Source organism: Psammomys obesus, unplaced genomic scaffold (genome assembly GCF_907164565.1).
Source record: "Psammomys obesus unplaced genomic scaffold, mPsaObe1.curated_primary_1811, whole genome shotgun sequence".
NCBI lineage: Eukaryota > Metazoa > Chordata > Mammalia > Rodentia > Muridae > Psammomys > Psammomys obesus.
The window spans coordinates 904842-926171 of record NW_026585698.1 but is presented as its reverse complement, the minus strand read 5'-3'; the positions used below and the strand labels follow the sequence as shown (position 1 = coordinate 926171).

Below are 21330 nucleotides of genomic sequence, written 5' to 3'. Positions count from 1 at the left end.
ATCAATTATCGACAGGCTGGAGAGCTGTAATGTTACTGTAGAGTCAGGAACTGTATCCCAGAGGATGACCTAGATGATACTGGCTTTCCTTTGGAAGCAAACATTTCCCCATTTGCTTCTCACAGATTCTTAAAATATATGTCAGATGTTACTTTTAGGTTGACTTCCCTCACTGCTTATTTCTGTTTTAAGATTGGATGGTAGACTTTCCAAAGGGTGTTTATATAGGTTGTAGGTCAGAGAGCAAGATGAAGTCCCTGTTTTGTTTTCAACAGAATTGTAAGTCCCCAGTGACTAGTGACTGTGTTAGGCTGTGTATATTAAAATGTCTTGTTCTAATACTAGCATGCTTACTGTAGGGGAAAAATTTCCACAAATAGTTAAAAATTTAGAAAATCAGGGCTGGAGAAATGGCTGAGCAGTTACGAGCATGTGCTCTTCTTTTTGAGGACCCAAGTTTGTTTCCCAGCACCCACATCAGGTGGCTCACAACTGGTGGTAACTCTAGCTCTAGTGAAACCTGATGCTTCTGGCCTTTGCAGGTATTTGCACTCAAATCCTGCAAAGATAAGCACAAAATTAAAAATAAAAATAAATCTTTAAAAATTTTTAGAGGTCTGGGCTTCTTCAATAAGTTACCTAATTTATAAGCTAACTTCTTCCACAGAGGTTATATGCTCAAAGAAATTAAAGCTTATATGAAGAATATAGCATTATTTTAATGGATCTTATTTATTCAGTAAATTCATATTTATAGTCTTCAAAGATGTCTAAAGTTACTTTTCTACTACTGAGATCAGACAACATGACCAATGCAACTTATAGAGGAAAGTTTACTTGGGGTGTACAGTTCAGAGGGTAGTTCTATGAACATCTGTTGGGGGTTGGCCTGGTGCTATGTATTTTAATGGTAATTACTGGCTGCCAAGAGCTTGTCCCTGCTCAGATGAGCACATTTTATACCTGTCATTATCTAAAACTTGCTCCACCTAATTTAAAACTGATTGGCTGATTAAAAATGCTGAAGCTTGGAATTTGGCAGAAGAAAAGGAAGTGGAGTTTGGGGGTAGCAGATGGGGGTCATGGGATCACAAGTTGAGGAGGAGAAGGGGGAGGTTAGTGTGGGAAAGGAACACATGGCTGGATCAGTGTGGATGGAGGAGATAGAGAACATTATAAATATTTTCGGACCATGGATGGGAGGTAACTTGAGATTGAGGCTTGGAGGTAAAGTTAGTTTAGAGGGTTAATATCTACAATGCCCCAGGTAAAAGCTATTTTATAAAATACAGCAGCTGCCTATGTCTTTATTTGATTGACAGTGGGTTAGATAATACCACTGTAATAATTATAGCCTAATAATAAACATTTATTAGGCCAGACTCTTTAAATTTACTACAACAACCATCATGGCAGGGAACATGGCAGTAAGCAGGCAGACATGGCATTGGAGCAGTAGCTGAGAGCTAATTAATATTTGATCTACAAGTAAGAGGCAGAGAGAGTTAACTGGAAATGGTGTGGGCTTTTGAAACTTCAAACCCAATCACATACTGCCTTCAACAAGGCCACACCTCCTAATTCTTCCCAAACAGTTCTACCAACTGGGGACCAAAGTCCTCAAATAAATAAGCCTATGGAAGCTATTCTCATTCAAACCACCACAAAAGGCTAATATATTTTCTTTATACTTCGAAAGCAACTTGGCTTCCTCTATACAGTAAGCCATTTAATTATGATAGAATAGTTCAGAGCACATTAATGACTCAGTGGTACAAGCTTGCATAGACTGAGAGTATTTCTCTATGAAAAAAATTTTTTCCCCTAATTTAGGGACCTTTTTGACATCGAGTCTGACTGTGTGGCCTAGGCTGCCGTAGCTTCTGGGTGTGCCACCATACCTGGCTCCATAATACTCTTCTACATCTCAGCATTTTTTTTTTTCTAATTGAATTTAGTTTTATGGTTATTTTTTCTTCTAATCTAAATGCATTTTAAAAAACTTATTATTTATTTTTATTTCATGTGCATTGGTATTTTGCCTGCATGTATGTCTGTGTGTAAATGTCGGGTCCCCTTAAACTAGAGCCTCAGACAGGTGTGAACCTCCATGTGGGTGCAAGAACTGGACCTGGGTTCTCTGGAAGAGCAGCCACTAACCATCCCTAGTACATTTTATTTTGTTTTTTGAGACAGGGTTTCTCTGTGTAGCCCTGGTTATCCTGGACTCAGTTTGTAGACCAGGCTGGCGTCAAATTCACAGAGATCCACCTGCCTCTCTGCCTCCGGAATGCTGGGATTAAAGGCATGCACCATCACAGCCAGTTCTCTAGTACATTTTAAAAGACTTATTTTTATTACTTTTTACAATTATGTGTGTATGTGTGGGTATGTACACATGAATGAGTCCAGAGTGCCTGTGGAAGCCAAGTGCTGGAGTTATAACCTGTTTTAATTCTCCTAATGTAGGCACTGGGAATAAAACTTAAGCCCTCTACAAGAGCAATTCTTAACTGCCAAGTTATCTTGCCAGCCCCTGTAGTACATTTTTGATGTATTTCAGAAGAGAAACAGGCAGAATTGTTATTTAAAGAAAACATCTTGTCTTTATTTGATGCCTCATCCTGATTGTACACACATGCACACTTAAAGTACTTTGAAGGCTTTTCTTTTCCATGAGTGTGTACCCAGTGACTTGGGAACATTGTATTGTTTCTCCTTCCTGTGGCCAGCTGTTGGGGGAAGTGCTGCATCTAATACAACCGGGTTGCCAGTAGAATAATTAAACTTGGAAGTACTTGTGGAACAATACTGAGCAGACAGTCTAACCTGCAGTGAGGGGCTGAAAAGAAGCCTTCTGAGATAATTTCTCAGATGCAGATCATCTTGACTTCAGCAGTGGAAATTTAGAGGAAATATGCTATTTGCTGCCTCTCCTGTATCACAGCTAGTTGGTTATAATGGCTGTTTGGTTTGTTGCTCAATTCTCACTTCTTCTTTAATGACCCCAGAGAGTTTTCCCTTTGGGCTTGTGATCTGCTTTTGTTGATTAACTCTGTTGCCTTTTGAGGCTCCTAAGAGATAGTGTTTTCTTACCTGTTTACTTTGTACTTTGAAGTGTTATAGAATGTGATATGTAAGAGAATCAGATTTTTCTGATTGTTGATCCTATGATCAGATTCTTGATAGTAGAAGACTCAGGTAGTAGATTTTTAGTAGGTTTTTCTTTTCCTTAGTAGCTAATTTCTGCTCTAAAGCTCAGCTTTTTGGTTTTTGAGAGGTTGGGTGTGGAGACAAAACAAATGGAGGCTGAATGGGAGGAGAAAATGAATACTTTTCCTACCAGAAGTCAGTTTTTTTTTTTTCCTCCTTTATCAGAATGTGTGAGAAACAGGACCTTCACTTTGTAGTAACAAATTCACCTTACTAGTGAAAGCAGAACAGTTTCTTTGGTTTGTTTGTTTTTGTTTTTCAAGACAGGGTTGTAGCCTTGGCTGTCCTGGAACTCAATTCCTTAACTAGGCTAGCCTTGAAATATTTTTTGTTTTTTTGTTGTTGTTGTTTTGTTTTGGCTTTGGTTTTTTGAGACAGGGTTTCTGTGTGTAACAGTCCTAGCTGTACTGGAACTTGCTTTTGTAGACCAGGCTGGCCTCAAATTTAGAGATGCGTGAGGTCTACCTGCCTCTGCCTTCTAGTGCTGGTGTTAAAGGTGCGTGCCATTACTGTCATTGAGAAACAGGTTTTTGTTTTCTTGTGAGACAGGTTTCTCTGTGTATACCTGGCTGTTCTGGACTTGATTTGTAGACCAGGCTGGCCTTAAACTCACAGAGATCCACCTGCCTCTGCCACCTGAGTGCTGGGAATACAGGTGTGTGCCACCACACCTGGCTGAGAAACAGCTTTTAATATACAGTTCTGCAGAAAAGGATGCCAGCATAGAGAAAAGGCAAAAATGGCTGGTGTGGTGATTTGGTTCAAGATAGTAGTTTCTAAAATCCCTGACTGTGAGAAATTTCTGCTCTCTGGTATTTTTCCTGTTGGCTGGTATTTCAGAGATTGTAAAATATTCACATTCTTCTAGCATAGCCCCCTCTCTAAATTGTTCATCCTTTAGGATACAAAGCCTCATCTGATTTTCTACTCCCTGTCTTCTTTTCTGATTGTGGGCGTCCAGTAAAGAACTTTTGAGTTCTGAGGAAAATGCCAAAGGGGATTTTTTTATGCTTATATGTGCCTTTTTATGGGATGAGCATTAAGTATACTTCGCATTAGAAGCTAGAAACAGCCCAGATGCCCCTCAACTGAAGAATGGATTCAGAAACTGTGGTACATCTATACAATGGAGTATTACTCAGCAATGAAAAATAAGGAAATCATGAAATTTGCAGGTAAATGGTGGGACCTGGAAAGGATCATCCTGAGTGAGTTGTCCCAGAAGCAAAAAGACACACATGGTATATACTCACTCATATAAACATACAACATAGAATAAACCCACTAAAATCTGTACATCTAAACAAACTAAGCAAAAGAGAGGACCCTAACTAAAATGTTCAATCCCCACCCTGAAAGGCAAAGATGATGGACATCAGAAGAAAAAAGAAAACAGGAAACAACCTAGGAATCTGCTACAGAGGGCCTCTGAAAGCCAGAAGAAGAAAACAGAAAACAACCTCAGAACCTGCCACAGAGGGCCTCTGAAAACCTCTGCCGTGCAGACTGTCAAAGCAGATGCTGAGCCTGATGGCCAATTGTCCGGCAGAGTGAATGAAATTTTATGTAAGAAGTGGGAAATAGTAAGAGCTGGAGAGGACAGGAACTCCACAAGGAGAGCAACAGAACAAGAAAATTTGAACACAGGGAACTTCCCAGAGACTCATACTCCAACCAAGGACTATTCATTGGGATAACCTAGAACCCTGACAATGCAGCCACTTCTGATGAGAACTGATAGACTAAGATCAGAAAGAAGGAGAGGAAGACCTCCCCTATCAGTGGACTTGAGGAGGGGCATGCATGCAGAAAGGGGGGGAGGGTGGGACCAGGAGGGGAAGAGGGAGGGGCTTATGGGGGGATACAAAATGAATAAAGTGTAATTAATAAAAGTTAAATAAAGAAAAGAAACAAAAAAAGACAAAAAAAAAGTCAAGGGATAGTGGTTTTTGTTATGCTGGGCTTTATGGATGCTGGGCAAGGGCTTTGCCACCTCCATGCCTTTCTTTGCAGGATTACAAGGTAGAAGATTTAAATTTTCTCTAGTGTCTGTCCAAGGAATAAATATTAGGAACAGTCGATCTAGTTGACCTGGTGGATGATGTGGCTGATTTAGTACTTCCTGAGAAAGCTTGGTGAATTTGTTTTTTTTCCGTCCAAGTACTGGGTCTCAGTAATATAAGTGGACTATTTATTATTTCCGTAAAAAGAGATGGGAAAGAGTCCTTCATTTCTCCCTACCCCTTGTACTAGGAACTGAACCTAGGGCTAGTCGAGTGCTCTACCACCTCACTACCTCCTCAACCCTCTCACCTTTCTGTTTTTACTCTTTTATTTTGAGACAGAGTCTCACTAAGTTGCCTAGGCTGTTCTTGAACTTGTAGTGCTCCTGTTTCAAAATAAATATTTCTGGGCCTTCTGCACTAAGTGAACTTCTAGTGGGGGTATTCTGAACCATGGTCCTTGGGTAATGTTGATATACTCCATTGTTTTAGTAGAGAGTGAACAAGAAGTTAGATTCTTTAGCGGGTTTGAGCTGAGGGGAAGCACATTTCGAGATTAGTCTTTGAGCCTTAGTTTCTTCATTTTTGAAATGAAAATTGAAATAGATGGTCTTTGAGATTATTTTCAAGTAACTTTTTGTGACTTTGAAGTCAATAATTAAAAAAAAAATTTTTTTTTAAATGTTGGTGCGGTGGTACATGCCTGTCATCAGCACTCTCAGAGGCAGAGGAAGGTAGATCTCTGTGAGTTCTAGGCCAGTCTGGTCTACAAAGTGAGTCCAGGACAGCCAAGCTACACAGAACAAAAGAACAAACAAACAAAAAAAATAAATTTTATGTGGGTGATGTTTGCCTGTATGTATATATGTGTACCACATTTGTACCTGGGGAGGTCATGTTGAAACTGGAGTTTTTAGATGGCTATGAGCAGCTGTGTGGGTGCTGGGAACTGAACCTGGTTCCTCTGTAAGGGCAGCCAGTTTTCCTACCTGCTAAGCCATTTCTCTGGTCCCCAGAGTCCTTTCTGAATTAATTTCCATTTCGTTTAGAATCAGGTAATAGGTGTATAAGTTTGCAATTTGAGAAAGCACCCAGAGGTACTTGAGCATTCTGGTCATTTGGCAGTATTGTCTCTCTTGTTGTGGGTGGGGTGGTGAAGCTGTGGGTCCTTACTTTGACCATTAAGATAAATGAGGTGGGAGGAAATATGAGAACTGCAAATGATAAACCTATGTATCTTTTGGTTTGCACAACTTATAGTCTGATTCTGAAGGACATGGTGATAGGAAATAAAAATGAAACAGGCTTGTATCCCCCACCTCCATTTTGCATTTTTGGATCTCAGTATCTTTGCTTGTGAAGGAAGCCATCTGCTCTGATGACTTGTGATATGGTGATTTGTAACTTGTCAGTTGAGTGTATACAGAATTCAGTTACAAATGACTGACCTTTCTTTTCCATATTCAGTTCGAAGCCATTATGCCCTGAACAGCTTCAGTGGTAGAGATGTAAAACTTCCTAGGATCTTGCAAAACACACGTTCTAAAGGATATAAATATTATAATTATTTCACTTTAGTTAAGTTAGTGTTGAATTCCTACCATGGTAAAGCCCTGTTGTAGCAGATAGGCAGTTAATAGCCATTTTATTTGTATTCTACTAGCACTGGAAGACCATGGATTAAAATCTTTGAACTATTCTTCCTCACTATATTTACTGCTTTGCTTCTGGTCAGATTAAATCACAATGGCCCAGGCTAATGGAGTTTGGCTGTGTCTGACTCATAAGAAATGACTGAATCAAGGCATATCAGATATTTAGCACATAGAAGTACAAAAAAGACATTGTACTGTAGTGTAAGGTTGGTCCTTACACTACAGTAGTAGTGTAGCTTTCCCAGAGTTCTAGTTTTATAGTGATGTATAGAGATCAAGAAAATCATTACTGTTTGAATATCTTCCTGGGGTAGTGATTGACTTACTCTCTGCCTGCGGTCCCAGTTATGGTCAGATGTGTGCTTTCAGACAAAGAGGCAACTTGAGAGGTAGTGTGTACTTTAATTTTGACCATACAGTCTTGCTTATGTGCCACTATTTAAAAATCAATAGCCAACCCGGGTGTGGTGGTGCACGCCTGTAATCCCAGCACTTGGGGAGGCAGAAACAAAGCGAGTCTAGGACAGCTAAGGCTATAGAGACAACCCCCCCCCCCCAAAAAAAAAAAAAACCCAAAACCTCAAAACCAAAAAAACCAATAGCCGGTTGTGGAAGTAGTAAGTATTAAGTGTTAGATCAACATTGATTGAGTTAATGTGAAAATAAAAGAATAGATAGCTCTCTATGGAGGCAGATTGTCCTTAATCAGAGCAATGCTGGGCCAGCAGTCTATGGGGAATGGAGACTGTGCCCGGGTGCAGGGCCTTAGAGCTTTTACAGGGCAGAAGAAAGTACTTTGTGGTAGAGGATTGAAGAGCTGTTCCCCTGCCGTCTCAAGGTTATGAATAACAGTGGAAGCTGGTATGTTGATTCAGTCCCTGAATCCTAACTTCTTGAGGAAGGTGTTATCAGTATGTCATCTTTCCTGTCCAGAGTTTCTTAACTCACCTGAGGTTTTGGGTTATTAGCCTTTATTCAGTTCTTGTACCAGTAGATATTGATAGGTAGTTAGGACTTCATACAACTTTATACAACTATCTACAACTTTAGTTAGATATGACTGGTAATGTACAGCTTAAAGAGTGTCCCCTGAACATAATTACAAACTGAAAGCTCTTGAGGTACCATTGAATGTAATTAATGCGTTATGCAGTCTTTTGCCAAGGGACACTAAGCATTGAAAGAAGACTGGAAAGGTTAGGGCTGTAGCTCAGTGGTAGAGTATGTGCTTGATGTACAAGAAGCCCTTGGCTCAGTCCCCAGAGCTGCAACAGCAACAGAGAGAGGGAAGGGGGTTGAATATTGAGTTAGGAAACTTAGGTTTCTGATATTTTATTCTGTCCCAACCTGTCTGTAGGAGCATAAGCACATCATTTCAATCCCATGAGGCCTCCACTTATAAAGTGAGAATGTTTATGTTGCACTTGATCACTAAGGCTCCCTTTAGCTCCTAGATTCTATGTTGGAGTGTTGCATCAGGACTCAGCTTGGGGTTTATACTGTTCTCAAGACGCAAAGGAGTTGCCTTTTTTCCAAGAAGATAATGCTAGGTTACTCCACAGAACTGTTCAGTGAGCTGCCCATGTGGTAAAGTGCTTCTTTATTGGGTACTGAGCCCATTGTTTATAGTAACCCAAAAAAGGACTGTAGGACAAAGCCACAAGTGATTTCTGTGGCCACTTGTGTAGTTGCTTACACAAAAAAACTTATCATGACCCATTTTACTTTGTTATTTTTCTCTGGAGATAGAAAATTTACAGTTTAAGCTGAATTCTAGGATTCCCATTGCCCCTCTAAAAGCAAACACAGTTGGGCCTAGAGAGATGACCAAGGCCTAAGAATACAAAGCTGCCCTTACAGAGGACCCTCATTCAGTTCCAGCACCCATGTTGGGTGGTTTATAACCACATGTAACTAGGAAGGATGTGATGTTTCTGTTCTCTTCTCACATGTGCACATGGCCCCCTCTCTCCACGTGCATGCACACACACACTTGAAAATTAAAAATAATAAAAAAAAGAATTGGCACAATTACCAAGAAAATATATTCTTGCTGAATTAAATTTTGTAATTGAGTTAATAAAGACTGTATTTATACTGTGATCTTAAGGCTTTGAACATTTGTTTTTCATTTCTTGGTTCTTTGTTTTGTCTCTAATGTTCTGTTATTTTTCATTCAGTACCATAAAGAATTGGTTTTTGTCATCATCTTTGACATTGCTAAAATTAAATTCAATGTGAATTAGGAATTAGTACCACACTGTTTAACTATGTGCTTTGATCACAGCTTTGACCTTAGTCTTCTCTGGGAAAAATAATAGAATCCCTTTGATGGTGAACAGACTCCTCTGGTCTTTCCCAATTTTTTGCTGGAATTGCCATTGCTTTGTAGGATTGAAGTTGTTGATAGCAACAGTGGACTCTGGGGAAGAGACACCTGTTGTAGATAAGTTGTTTCCATGGATAGCCCTCAGGGAACCTAAAATTTGCCTTTTATTAGTCCAGTTACTAAAGGCATTGTTTTAGTCCATTTGGGATGCTGTAATGTAATACCTTAAACAGAGTAGCTTATAAACAACAAAACCTTATTTCTTCAATAGTTTGGGAAGCTGGGAAATCCAAGATCAAGGCTACATAAACTGAAGGCCCATTTCTACAAGATGGCACTCAAAAGAGAGTTCATACAAGGGTTTTCCTAAACAGTGTCTATTTGCTGTGACCTCACTGAGAAGGAGCAGGCTCACTCTCTGGTGTCTGTCTCCTGAAAGGGGACTAATTGTACTCATGGAGGCTCCTCTGTGATTCACAACCTCTAAGGATTCCTGCCTCCTGATAATAAGCTCAAGGCTTTGATGACAGCAGAAATGTTATGGGGGAACATAAACATTTAGTCCATAGCAGGTTCAAGTAAGAATTGTTAGCTGGCCATGGTGGCACATGCCTTTAATCTCTGGAGGCAGAGGCAGGAGGATCTCTGAGTTCGAGGCCAGCCTGGTCTACAAAGCAAGTCCAGGACAACCAAGGCTGACAGAAACCCTGTCTCAACAAACAAACAAACAAACAAACAAACAAACAAACAAACCAAAGACTTGTTAAATACCTGTTTTATTTGTGAGGTTTCATGTTCCTTTTTTGTTTGTTTGTTTGTTTTTGTTTTATCAGACAGAGTTTCTCTTTATAGCCTTGGCTGTCCTGGGCTCACTTTGTAGATCAGGCTGGCCTCGAACTCAAGAGAAAACAGAATTCAAAAACAGTACCATCTTTTAAAACTTTTTTATTTTTAATTTAATTTAATTTTTTATGTACATTGATGTTTTGTCTGCATGTGTAAGGGAGTCAGGTCCTCTGGAGAAGGAGTTATAGACAGTTGTGAGCTGCCATGTGGGTACTGGGAATTGAAAATGGGTCCTTTGTAAGAGCTCTTAAGAGCTCTTAAGACAGTGCTCTTAACCACTGAGCCATCTCTCCAGGCCCAGCACCATCCTTTTTTTTTTTTTTTTTTTTTTTTTTTTTTTTTTTAAATCTTTTCCCACTTTGGTTTTCCTTATCTTACCGTAGTTAATGGTATACCAACCACTTAACTAATTTTGAAATTTTAGAATTATTTTTATTATTCTTACTCTATAATTTCTCATAGTCAAAAAAGTTACTGTTCTAGCTTTCTTTCTGTTACTCTAATAAAACACTGATCAAAAGGAAAGGAAAGGATTATTTGTCTTATACCTCTAGGTCACAGTCATCGTTGATGGAAGTCAGAGCCTGAACTTGATGTAGGAGCCATGGAGGAATGCTGTTTGCTGGCTTGAGTCACAGGCTCAAGCATAGCTAGCCCAGTGCAGCCCAAGAACTCAGGGACTAGTGCCACCCACAGTAGTCTTGACCTTCTACATCATTTAACAGTCAAGATAGTTCTTCACAGACATCTCCATAGGCCAGTCCCTTATTTGAGACTTCCTTGTTACATAACTAAACTGTCAGGTTGGCAGTTGAAACTGACTATGATAGTCACTAAATCCAGTTTCTGTACCTTTAGAAATGCCTTTTGAGTATGTATTACTAGCTGGGTATGGTGGCTTAAATCTATAATCACAGAACATTAGAGGCTGAATTATTAGGATTACTGCTAGTTCAAGGTTATCCTAGGCCATGCAGTGAGTTCTCAGACCCTTTGGGCTATAGGGTTGAGATCTTGTCTTTAAAACATTTTTTATTTTTCTTTTTTTAAGGAGAAAAACATTTGTTTGGGGTTATGGCTCCATCCTGGTAGGAGAAGGCACAGACATGTGGTGGCAGGAGCAGGAAGCTAGCAAATCATATTTTTTTTCATCCGAACATAGGAAGCACAAATCAAAAATGTGTATTTTTTCTTATCCAGTCTCCAATGTTATATCAGTTAAAGACAAACCCAGTTGTCTTTCCAGCAATCACTCAACATAACTTTTGTTGCTGATGTCTGTCTACTCTTAGACATCTTCATCAAATAATCTTTAAGCAAAAATTTTCTCTCATGTTCAGCAATCTCTGTCTAGCTTTTTTTTAATTGCCCTGATTTGTTTCCTTTAACTCAGTATTATTTTCTGTAGGTTTTCTTTTATTAAAAAAAATCTGTTTTTAATATTTCAACATAGATACATAAAATGTGTTCTAGTTTAACCATTACGCTGTTTGTGGACATTTACATTTCTTGAAATTTTTTTTCTCTTAACAAAAAACGTTTGAAGTGAAGACACTTGAACATTGCTCTCTGTGAACATAATAGAGGTTTATAGTTTCTGAATCAAAGAGGATAAAGGATTTACAGTGTTAGTAGATGCGATCTACTTGCTTTACACAACTTCCTATTGATTTATAACTTTACTTTTTATGCTGTTTTTCCTCTAAGCTCATGATTATAATATTTATTATTATATCCTATTGATAAGGATTTCATTATGTAGACTAGGCTAGCTTGAAACTCAAATTTAGGATCCTCCTATCCTGTCTCATCTTTCCAAATTCCAGCATTATAAGTTCAGCATGCCTTCATGCCTAGCTTCCAAGCCCCCTTTTTCCCCCTTTCTTCAAGACAGGGTTTCTCTGTGTATCTTTGGCTGTCCTGGATTCACTTTGTAGAACAGGCTGGCCTCGAACTCTGTGACATCCACCTGCCTCTGCTTCCCTGAGGGCTGGGATTACAGGCCTGGGCCACCGTACCTGGCTCCAAGTCCATTTTCAATATCCTCCTTGCCTCAGTTCTCTGCTTAATTCATTCCTTTCTCTTAATTACTCAGGCACAATTACTCAGTTTACAGTTGTTCAGTGCAGATTGTGTGCCAGGTACCTGCTGTATGCTGGAAACTTGGCACTGGCTAAGATAGAAAACAGTCCCTGTTCTGTGTAGCTCCACTTTTAACACCTGGTAAGAACTTGTGTTATTCCTGGGTTCTGTTTGTTCATTTTCAGCTGGTATACATTCTTCCTGGTATGCCTTTTCTTTCTCTTTCTCTTTCTTTTTTTCTTTTCTTTTTTTTAACATCCTGTAGAATTTTCTTTTATCTTTCTAACTATACATTTACCCATATTCGTCCCCCAGCTTAGTGCCATAAAAATGTTAAGTGAGAGAATAACAAACTGTCCAATGAACTAAGTTTTACAAGGCACCGTGGCTCAGTAAATAGGGAAAAGAACAGGTCTTTAAAAAAAGTAATAAGAAGAGGTCTTAAAGGTCCTACCATTGTAGTCAGGGAGATAAGGAATAGATGAGTAGACTGCAAGGCAGGTTGTGATAAGCCTAGCACAAATTAATTCTTCACAGAAATTTAAAAGGAGAGGTGAATTCTCAAGAGATCTGGCCAGACTTGGCAGCTCAGTTTTGTAATCCCAGTACTTGGGAAATTGAGGCAAGAGGATTTAAGTTTGAGAGCTGATTTGCCTGTAAAGTGAGTTCAAAACTAGCCTGGTAACTTAGTCATACCCTGTCTCAAAATTAGAAGTAAAGTAGGGCTTAGGATGTAGCCCAGGGGTAGAATATTTACCTGGACCTGGAGTGCTTAAAGGAGGTCATAGGGTCAATCTCAAAGAGAGATTTTGACTGATTCTGCTAAGTTTACAAATGAGATTTTGTAGTTGTTGTTTATGCCAGATACTGTGTGGGATACAGTGAAAATAAAATACCAGACTTCAAGAGTAGGTAAGTGAGTTTTTAGAGTAGGATAAGAAAGCAGTAACTCATTGTCAAATCTGTCTCTGTGAACCAAAATGATTTTTACTTTTTTTCTTTTTGAGACAATCTCATTATGTAGTCCAGGCCTAGATTGTTGGGATTATTTGTATAAACTACCTCACACATTTGGTTTTTATATTTTCAGATTATTGACTAAAAATAATATTTTTTAATGTGAGAATTACATGAAATTAAGATTTCAATGTGTAGCTGGGTTTGGTGGCATGCGCCTTTAATCCTAGCTCTCAGGGATACAAAGGCAGGCAGGTGGATCTCTGTGAGTTTGAGGCCAGGCTGGTTTACAAAAAGAGTCCAGAACAGCCAAGGCTACACAAGAAACCCAGTTCCAAACAACCAACAACAACAAAAATATTTCACTGTGCATACAGTTGTGTAGAAACCCAGCCACATTCATTAGCATACTGTCTGTACACTGTTCTACAGCACCAGAGGCAAGGAGCTGTAACAGAAGCAGTGTACAGCACCTAAAATGGTCACAGTCAGGATCCACACAGAACTGTTTTGTTTATGGCTAGGGTAGAGAAGGGGAAAATTCAAATAGAATAGAGAAAAAGTAGCATTCACATTGAGAATTAGTGTAAGAGAGGAACTGTTGGGAGTACTAGCAGTGAGATAAAGGTGATGGCTCACATTGATTTGATCAAGATTGTTTTTTTTACAAAATAAGCAGATCAAAAGTTGTATCAAAGTCCACATGGCACTATTAGATGGGAGCAATTGGTGTAGAGACTTTGAGGGCTGTATAGATGATAAGATTATTGCTCAGGTTGGGCCTCATCGTGAGTAACAGCCTTGCCCCTGAAAAAAATGAGAATAGAAGGACAAGCTAAGAACAAACTTCCTTTCTCTGAATGTAATGTTTCTGTCTTTTTTCTCTTACGTTTGTAGAAGGACTTTGAGCCTTACTTGGAGATTTTGGAAGCATATTCCACAAAAGCCAAGAATTATGTGAATGGGTATTGCACCAAATATGAGCCCTGGCAGCTCATTGCATGGAGTGTCCTGAGTACTCTGCTGATAGTCTGGGTGTACAAGCTTATCTTCCAGCCAGAGAGTAAGTATACTACCCTTTGGTAATGATAGACTGGAGTGTCACTCATGGATAATGGGTTGGAAGCATCTCTTTTGGTTCAGTTCTGCCTTTTAAAATCTATTTAGATGGGGAATAGACCTTTGTTTATGAGTTGTAAAGTTCTGTTAGGACTTTTGGGTAACTTTTTTTTTCATTTGTAGTTTGCATAAAAACTCCTTAGATATTAGCTACTATAAAGATGCACAGATGTTTCAGAGTGTAGCTTATACATTTTTCAGTACTAGTTTCTTCCTAGAACATAACTGTGTTATTAGATTCCCAGAGTAGAAATGTATTGCTTTCATTTGTGGCCTTTTCATTAAAGATTAGGAGCAGTTTCATAGAGCTACTGCTTGACTGCCAAGTGGGCCCTGAGAGTATACGCAGAAGTAATGTGTCGTCCTTCTTTTTTGGAGTTAACTTCTGTTAAAGGACAGTAGTACTTCCATGAGAAGTATACCATTTTTTTTTTTTTCAGGGGCTTTCAAAGAAATTCCTACCCTCTTAAGGTACAAACACCTCCTGCACACCCATGTTCCACCTGGGATTAAAGGCATGTGCCACCACTGCCCGGCTGGTTTTTATATTCTATCATGCAGCCATTGAGCTATTTTACTAGCATTGCAGTTACAGCAGAATAAATGTTGCAAAACATGACAACTGAGAGGCAAGTTCCACTGCTTTAGAGCTCGCAATTAAAGTAGAAACGAGATGTGACTGTTCTGTCTAAAATTATAGTTCACTGCAGCTTTAAAACACTGTCTTCAGTTTTTGTTCCTCACCCTTGTCGGATTTTCTCCCACCTTGTTGATGAGGCTGGTCTTTCAGTTCAGCTTGTGGTTTACCTGTGGCTGTAGCCTTAGTCGTCTATTCAGGTGTACTCCTTACCCAGAAAGTGTTTCATTCAGTGAGCAAGAAGCCTATCGTATTCATTTATAGTCGCTATCTCCCCCTTCTCTCCTTTTTTTCCTTAACTTCCCTCTCCCATCTCATCTGTCTTGTCATGTTCTGTTTCAACTTGAGATCGGGGCTCACTATGCAAACCAGGCTTGCTTGTAGCTTGCGGTGGTCCTCCTGTCTCTGCCTCTTGAATGCTATGGTGTATATCACCATGTCTGGCTTTTTTTCTTTTTTACTGTGATACATATATGCTGCCTTTTAATTTTTATTTTATATTTTCTGTGTATGGGTGTTTTGCCTACATATATATTTGTGCACCACATTCTTTGTTACCTTTTTAAGCTTGGGAAGGAACATGCTTGGATCAAGCATTGGGCCTTGTGCAAGCCAGGGAAGTACTCTACTGAATTATATATACTCCAGCTTCTTATTTTGCTCATTTTAAGTGTATAGTTTAGTGGCATTCATGTTTAATTAATATTTACATTGTTGTATAATCTCTATCTTCAGAATTTTCTCTTTCATTAAAATTAACTTTAACAAATAAACAAACAATTTCTGAGCTAGACATGGTGATGCAACTTTAACTCCAAGTTCTTGAAAAGCTAAAGCAGGAGGATTTTAAGTTTGAGGCCAGCCTGAACTATATTGACCCTGTCTCAAAACCCAGAACCCATTCCTCATTACTTTTCCCTAATCTCCATAATCTGTATTCTGGGTACTTTTCATTTTAAGATTGTAAATGTATAAATCCAGACTGAAGTTAGAGCTGTTGACATTCTTACTTATTTGTTAAAATTAGTATTAACTTTAGGTATTTACTTCTTTTTATGCAGTATGCCATTGTATGTATGCATTGCTTAAGGCAACACTGAGCTAATTAACTGAGCTAATTCATTACTTCTATGTTTTCTGTGGTTAGATATGTCAGTTGTCAGTTGGCTGTGCTTTTCAGTTTCCTTGTGAGCTTGTAGCAGAAACACAGCCATCTTAGGTGCCGGTGCTTGCTTACTTGTTGACCCTGAGCATTCCATCTGAAAATTAACAAAACCATTATATGAGTAAGAGATGCTATTTAAGTCTTTGTGAGTTGAACTGCAAGCTATTTTAGCTTTAAAAAAATTTTTTTTAATTAAATTTAATTTTTTCGAGACAGGGTTTCTCTGTGTAGCGTTGGCTGTCCTGGACTCACTTTATAGACCAGGCTGGCCTTGAACTCACAGGGACCCACCTGCCTCTACCTCCCTGAGTGCTGAGATTACAGGTGTCTGCCACTGCGCCCGGCTTGTCATTTTAGCTTTTAATATGTATTTTCATTAAAAAGGAGTCTGTGCTCACTGTAGGAAACTTTTGTACAATATGGATAAGCTACTGAAACCAATTAAAATCTTGCTATTATAGTATACCGATTATACTAGTCAGTATTTCTAGAGGAACTGAACCAATACAATGAATACATATTATGAAAGAGATTTATTAGATTGGCTTGCATGATAGGGCCTGGGTAGGTACAGGAAGGCTGTCTGTGCACTGGAAAGCTGAAACTCCAGGAGCTTCTCAGTCTGAAGCCGGGTCTTTCAGCAGTCCCGTTCATGTACTCACTGCCTGCCTAGAGGATTCATGAGAGCCACTGGCCTTAGTCTACTTTGGAAAGCTAAAGATGCTAGGTTCCAGTGGCTGAGAAGGGTTGGAAAAAACAACCACTCTGCCTTGTCCTAGACCCTGAAGATCTGGACCACTATGGGAGAGGTTCTTCGCCTCTCTGAGTTAATCCTTCCTGAACATGCTTTGCCAGCTCTGCCCAGAGGCTTGTCCTCTGACTTTCACAAGTGACATGTGCATCCCTCCCCAATATCCTAAAAGGAATTTTCACTTCATTCATTCATTCATTCATTCATTCATTCATTCATTCATTCATTCATTCATTCATAGTAAGGGTCTCAAGTGGCCCTGGCTGGCCTGGAACTTATTCTGTAGACCAGACTAGCCTCAAACTCACTCTCACTGCTCTCAACTGTACCTGAGACAAGTTCTAATTCTCTGATCTTCAGATGCCTTTTATGTCTGTCATAGATCATCTATAAAGCCTTCTACCCCAGCCTTAAAATGCTGCTGCCAGGATTAGTTGAGTGTATCTGTCTGAATGTACAAGTGGCCTTCCAACTTGTTGATTTATAATTATTGTACTTTATGGGATCAGAATTCTTTGTTCTGTGTAACTGCCTGAAAGTGGGCTCTGACATCCATGAATTTTGGGTTCCTTTTCAGTCTAGAAAATGTCATTAGGGTCAGTGTTGTTTGACAGACTGGAGTATAGGTCCTGGAAGAAAGCATGTGTTAGCCAGAGTTTTGGGAATAGAAAGACATCTGGGCATTTGGAAATATTGGGAAAGTCAGGAACTCTTGAATATATTTGATTAGCATCGCTAGTCAATTGACTGGCAGTTCTGCTTCTGGGAATTTATTCTATGTGCACATTATGGTGTATATTAAAAGGTTACTTATTTTTAGCATGGTTTGTAACAGCAAAAAAAATAAATAAGATAAGTTTATGTGTTCTTCAGTGAGGAAGTTAAATAGATCATGAAACTTTTCTTTAATGGCCTGCACACTGGCATGTACATGAACATGGGCTCTCATCTCATACCTTATACACACAGACAGGAAAGAATGGGGGAATACTAACCTTTAATACTTCTGAATGGAAGAACAAGGTCTAGTACAGTGGTTAGCTAGTCTACCTCTTCAGTAAAAGAAATAAATGAGAATTTATTTTTACTGTTACTGGTAAATACATCAAACTCTGGAAGTGTATGCTGGAAACAAAGGCCTTATGGAAGGGCAGGATGAGATTTGAGTGGAAGGAAATAAAGATGAAGAAACATTACCACATGTGTTTATTAAAAAATTGGGTCACATAAATATATTACTCAAAAATTAAAAGGTTTTTTTTTTTTTTTTAATCAAAAATGAAAGAAAGTCTCCCTCTGGAGGAAGTAAAGTTGTAAGAGACAACTAACTAATTGCTGTCTGTTGACTAGTGGGTTATATCCATAGAATTTCATGTGACTAAGAGAACTGTTTGTTTCTTATAGGTTTATGGTCACGGTTTAAGAAGAAATTATTTAAGCTCATCAGAAAGATGCCAATTATTGGAGACAAGGTAGGTGCAATCTGTGTGGGTCTTTTCCTGTTTGATGTGTGTACCTCTTCTTTCTGTTGCGAGATCAAATATTCTCAAAGAAGAGGAGTGATTTTTGTCCATCAAACATGGGCATTTGACAGCATTTGGAAACTGGTTAGGTTGTGAACTCTGATAGCTCCTGGAGTCTGGGCTGCTGGACAATACTTCCCAGTGCATAGCATCCCAGGGCATACATCTGTACAGCAGATGTAGCTGAAAAGGTTGGAAAGACCAAGTTTGAGAAACCTCAGTGTAACACTTTCTCCAACATATTTGGCCAAAGGAGAGGTGAGAAGTCTGCTAAGGAACAATTTGAAATTAGAAAACCTGACTGAAGTCTTACTGCGCTCTAGAATAGTATTTCGCTGGACTGAATTTAGATACCCATCTGGGAATTAAATCATGGCTTGGCAAAATTTCTGTGAAGAACCAGATAGGAAACATTAGACTCTATGGGTCCAGGCAAGAGGAAGATAGGTAAGGAATGAACCTGCTTATGTTTCAGAAAACTATATTCTAAAAAACAGGTAAGCCTCTGCCAATAGTTCCCTGATCACAGGGTTAGAAACTTAGAGAGATAACAGGTGTTTTCTTGCTCTTTGCCCCTCTTTATAGAACAGTTGCCCTCTTCACTGTGTCCTCTTTGCTATTACACTGGGATAAGATATTTCTCCTCAGGGCTGGGTTTTTTATCAAAGGGGAGATAAGCAGGACAGGCTCTTTGCAAGGTATAAGAAAGGCCTGTGTATCCTTAGGTCTTCAAAGCGCCAGTGCCCTGACCTGTCTCTCACCTTCTGTCTGACTTTTCCCAGCTTTACTTACTTTCAGGTTTTCCTATCTTTTGACTCTGAATCTTCTAGAGAAGGGGGAAGGGAGGCTACTGTGAAAGATAGGCTGTGTTACCAAGGAGAGGAGGATTCACATTAATATTCCATGGGATTGTAATGTCTCCACCTTTCTCCTTCAGCTTCAAGATTGACTTTGATTTGACTGATTGATTGGTTGGTTGATTTTTTTTTTTGCAGTGGTTCGGATTAAATAAGGTACTTCTCTGCCATTGAGCAGCATTCCCGAGAAGCATGCCTTCTTTGGTGGTGGTAGTGGGGATTGAGTCTGGGACTTTACCAATTCTAGGCAGGCATTTGACTGCTAGGCTGCAGTAAAATGTTCCTTTGTTGAGGTTTGATGGTAATGGTGGTGGCATTGTTGTCAGTGGTGGTGAAGGTGGGAGTGGCAGTGGTGATGGCGGCGGAGGCAGTGGTAGTCACTGAACATGGGACTTCAACATGCCAGGCAGGCACTCTACTGGAGAGCTGCATTCCTAGCCCCTTAATAAATACTAGGATTTCAGAACCCATTCTTAATTTTTTGAAATTACAGAAGTGAGGATCATTAGAGGCCATGTAAGTACCTTCATTTTTCAAAAGCAAATTCTGAGGCTTAGAGACAGGAAGTTACTGTGTGTGTACACATGTGCGTTTGGGCATCATTCTATCCTCAACACTAGATATTTTGCTCGGGATACAGTGTTAGGCAGTTCCTTCATCTGTGGAACTTGCATTTTAGTAGAAGAGATAGAAAGCAAACAAACATATCACATTTGTTTTTTTAAATAAATTTTAAAATGTAATGGAGGCGAGAATTGGAAATGGGAAGTACTTGCTGTGCTTTTTAATATACTTTCCAATGAGATTTTTTTCCTTTGTCTATTTTCCCTTTTTAAAACAGCATGATCTGTGCAGGAACACTTAGCTTTCATAGTTTGTTCCTGTTGCATGGTCCCTATGCTTGCAGTATGATTGCCTATCACCCCTGTGTCCATAGCATGTCTCAACATTGTCCAAGTAATGAGGACTCTGCTGCCTTCAGTGCTGACATATAGGAGGTACATATAAGAAGATGCTCTTGTACTCTAATTACCCGTGTCTAGGACTGAGAAAAATGTGACTGGCTGGTGTGAGATTGTGGACATCAGTAATATATAGATTGATTGTAACATAGAGCTTTCTCTCCACACACTAGCACCGAAGAGTCTCAAAAGTAGCAGTTTCTGCCACTTTGTGTCCAAAATTTGCTTTGCTTTTCCTCTGAGCACCAGTAGTAGACTTTTCGGTCTCTCTTGCTAAATATAAACTTCATGAGAGGAGGCTTTTTTTTTTAACTGTGTACCACAAGTTCTTTGGTTTTTTTGTTTTGTTTTGTTTTTTAATGGCTGCATCTCTAGCTGGTAATAGTAGTTCAGCAAGTATTTGTTGAGTAAATGAGTAACTAAATGAATGAAATGGCTCAGAAAGTTATGAGGATGGAAAAGAATCATAATTGATAAATTACATGGCAGAAAGAACCATAGTTTGTTCTAGCATTTCTGGGTCAGATGGGCAGCTCTTCCCATAATGTCTTAAAAAGATGTAGCATAGTCATTCTGACAATTCTTAAGCCTTATATGGGTACGTTGGGAGTTGTGTGGATCTCCATACTTGTAGTACTTTGCAAATATCTGTTGAAGTTACTTATCAATTGCACAACAGCCAGGATCCCCTTTCACTGTAGCTTGGCCTATTTCATGACTTTTGTCAATCACAATATTGCTGTTGCCAACACAACAACAAGGCCTAAGGTTGCCCTTAGGCTAAGTGCTGACTTCTGCCTGTTCGAACCAAGTGCAGTGCATAGCCCTGAAAATGGAAATTTAATGCATCTTTGACTTTTAGAAAAAGTCAAAGGAAAAAAAGGAAAGCTGGCTTTAAAAATTTCTAAGAGGCATTGCACATGCTGGGTGGCTAAACAGATAAAATGTGCATTTTCCTTAAAAAAAAAAAAAGGCAAAAGCTACGCAGTGTCTGGTGTTGAGCTATTGATTAGGCCTCAGAGATGGCCTTTTTGCCTGTGTTTTTCCCTTCTAGTTAACTTTATTTTTCTTTATCCTTGGAGATTCAAGGAATGATGGATAAGACCAAGAAGGATATCATCAAGAACATGCCTTTCCTGAAGGTGAACAAAGAGTATGTGAAAACTCTGCCTTCTCAGGGTCTGAGCACAGCTGAGGTTCTGGAGAGACTCAAGGAGTACAGTTCCATGGG

At 39.3% G+C, this 21330-nt stretch overlaps 1 protein-coding gene across 2 annotated transcripts in view; it reads left to right on the top strand.

Annotated features, from left to right (window-relative positions):
• Positions 1–21330, top strand: part of Sgpl1 (sphingosine-1-phosphate lyase 1) — a 52832-nt gene that overhangs the window by 12015 nt on the left and 19487 nt on the right. For both annotated transcript variants that reach the window (XM_055598981.1, XM_055598982.1), the window contains exons 3-5: positions 13983–14148; positions 18162–18229; positions 21182–21329. In XM_055598981.1, the coding sequence (XP_055454956.1) occupies positions 13983–14148; positions 18162–18229; positions 21182–21329 (382 nt within the window). The remainder of the gene's footprint in view (positions 1–13982; positions 14149–18161; positions 18230–21181; position 21330) is intronic.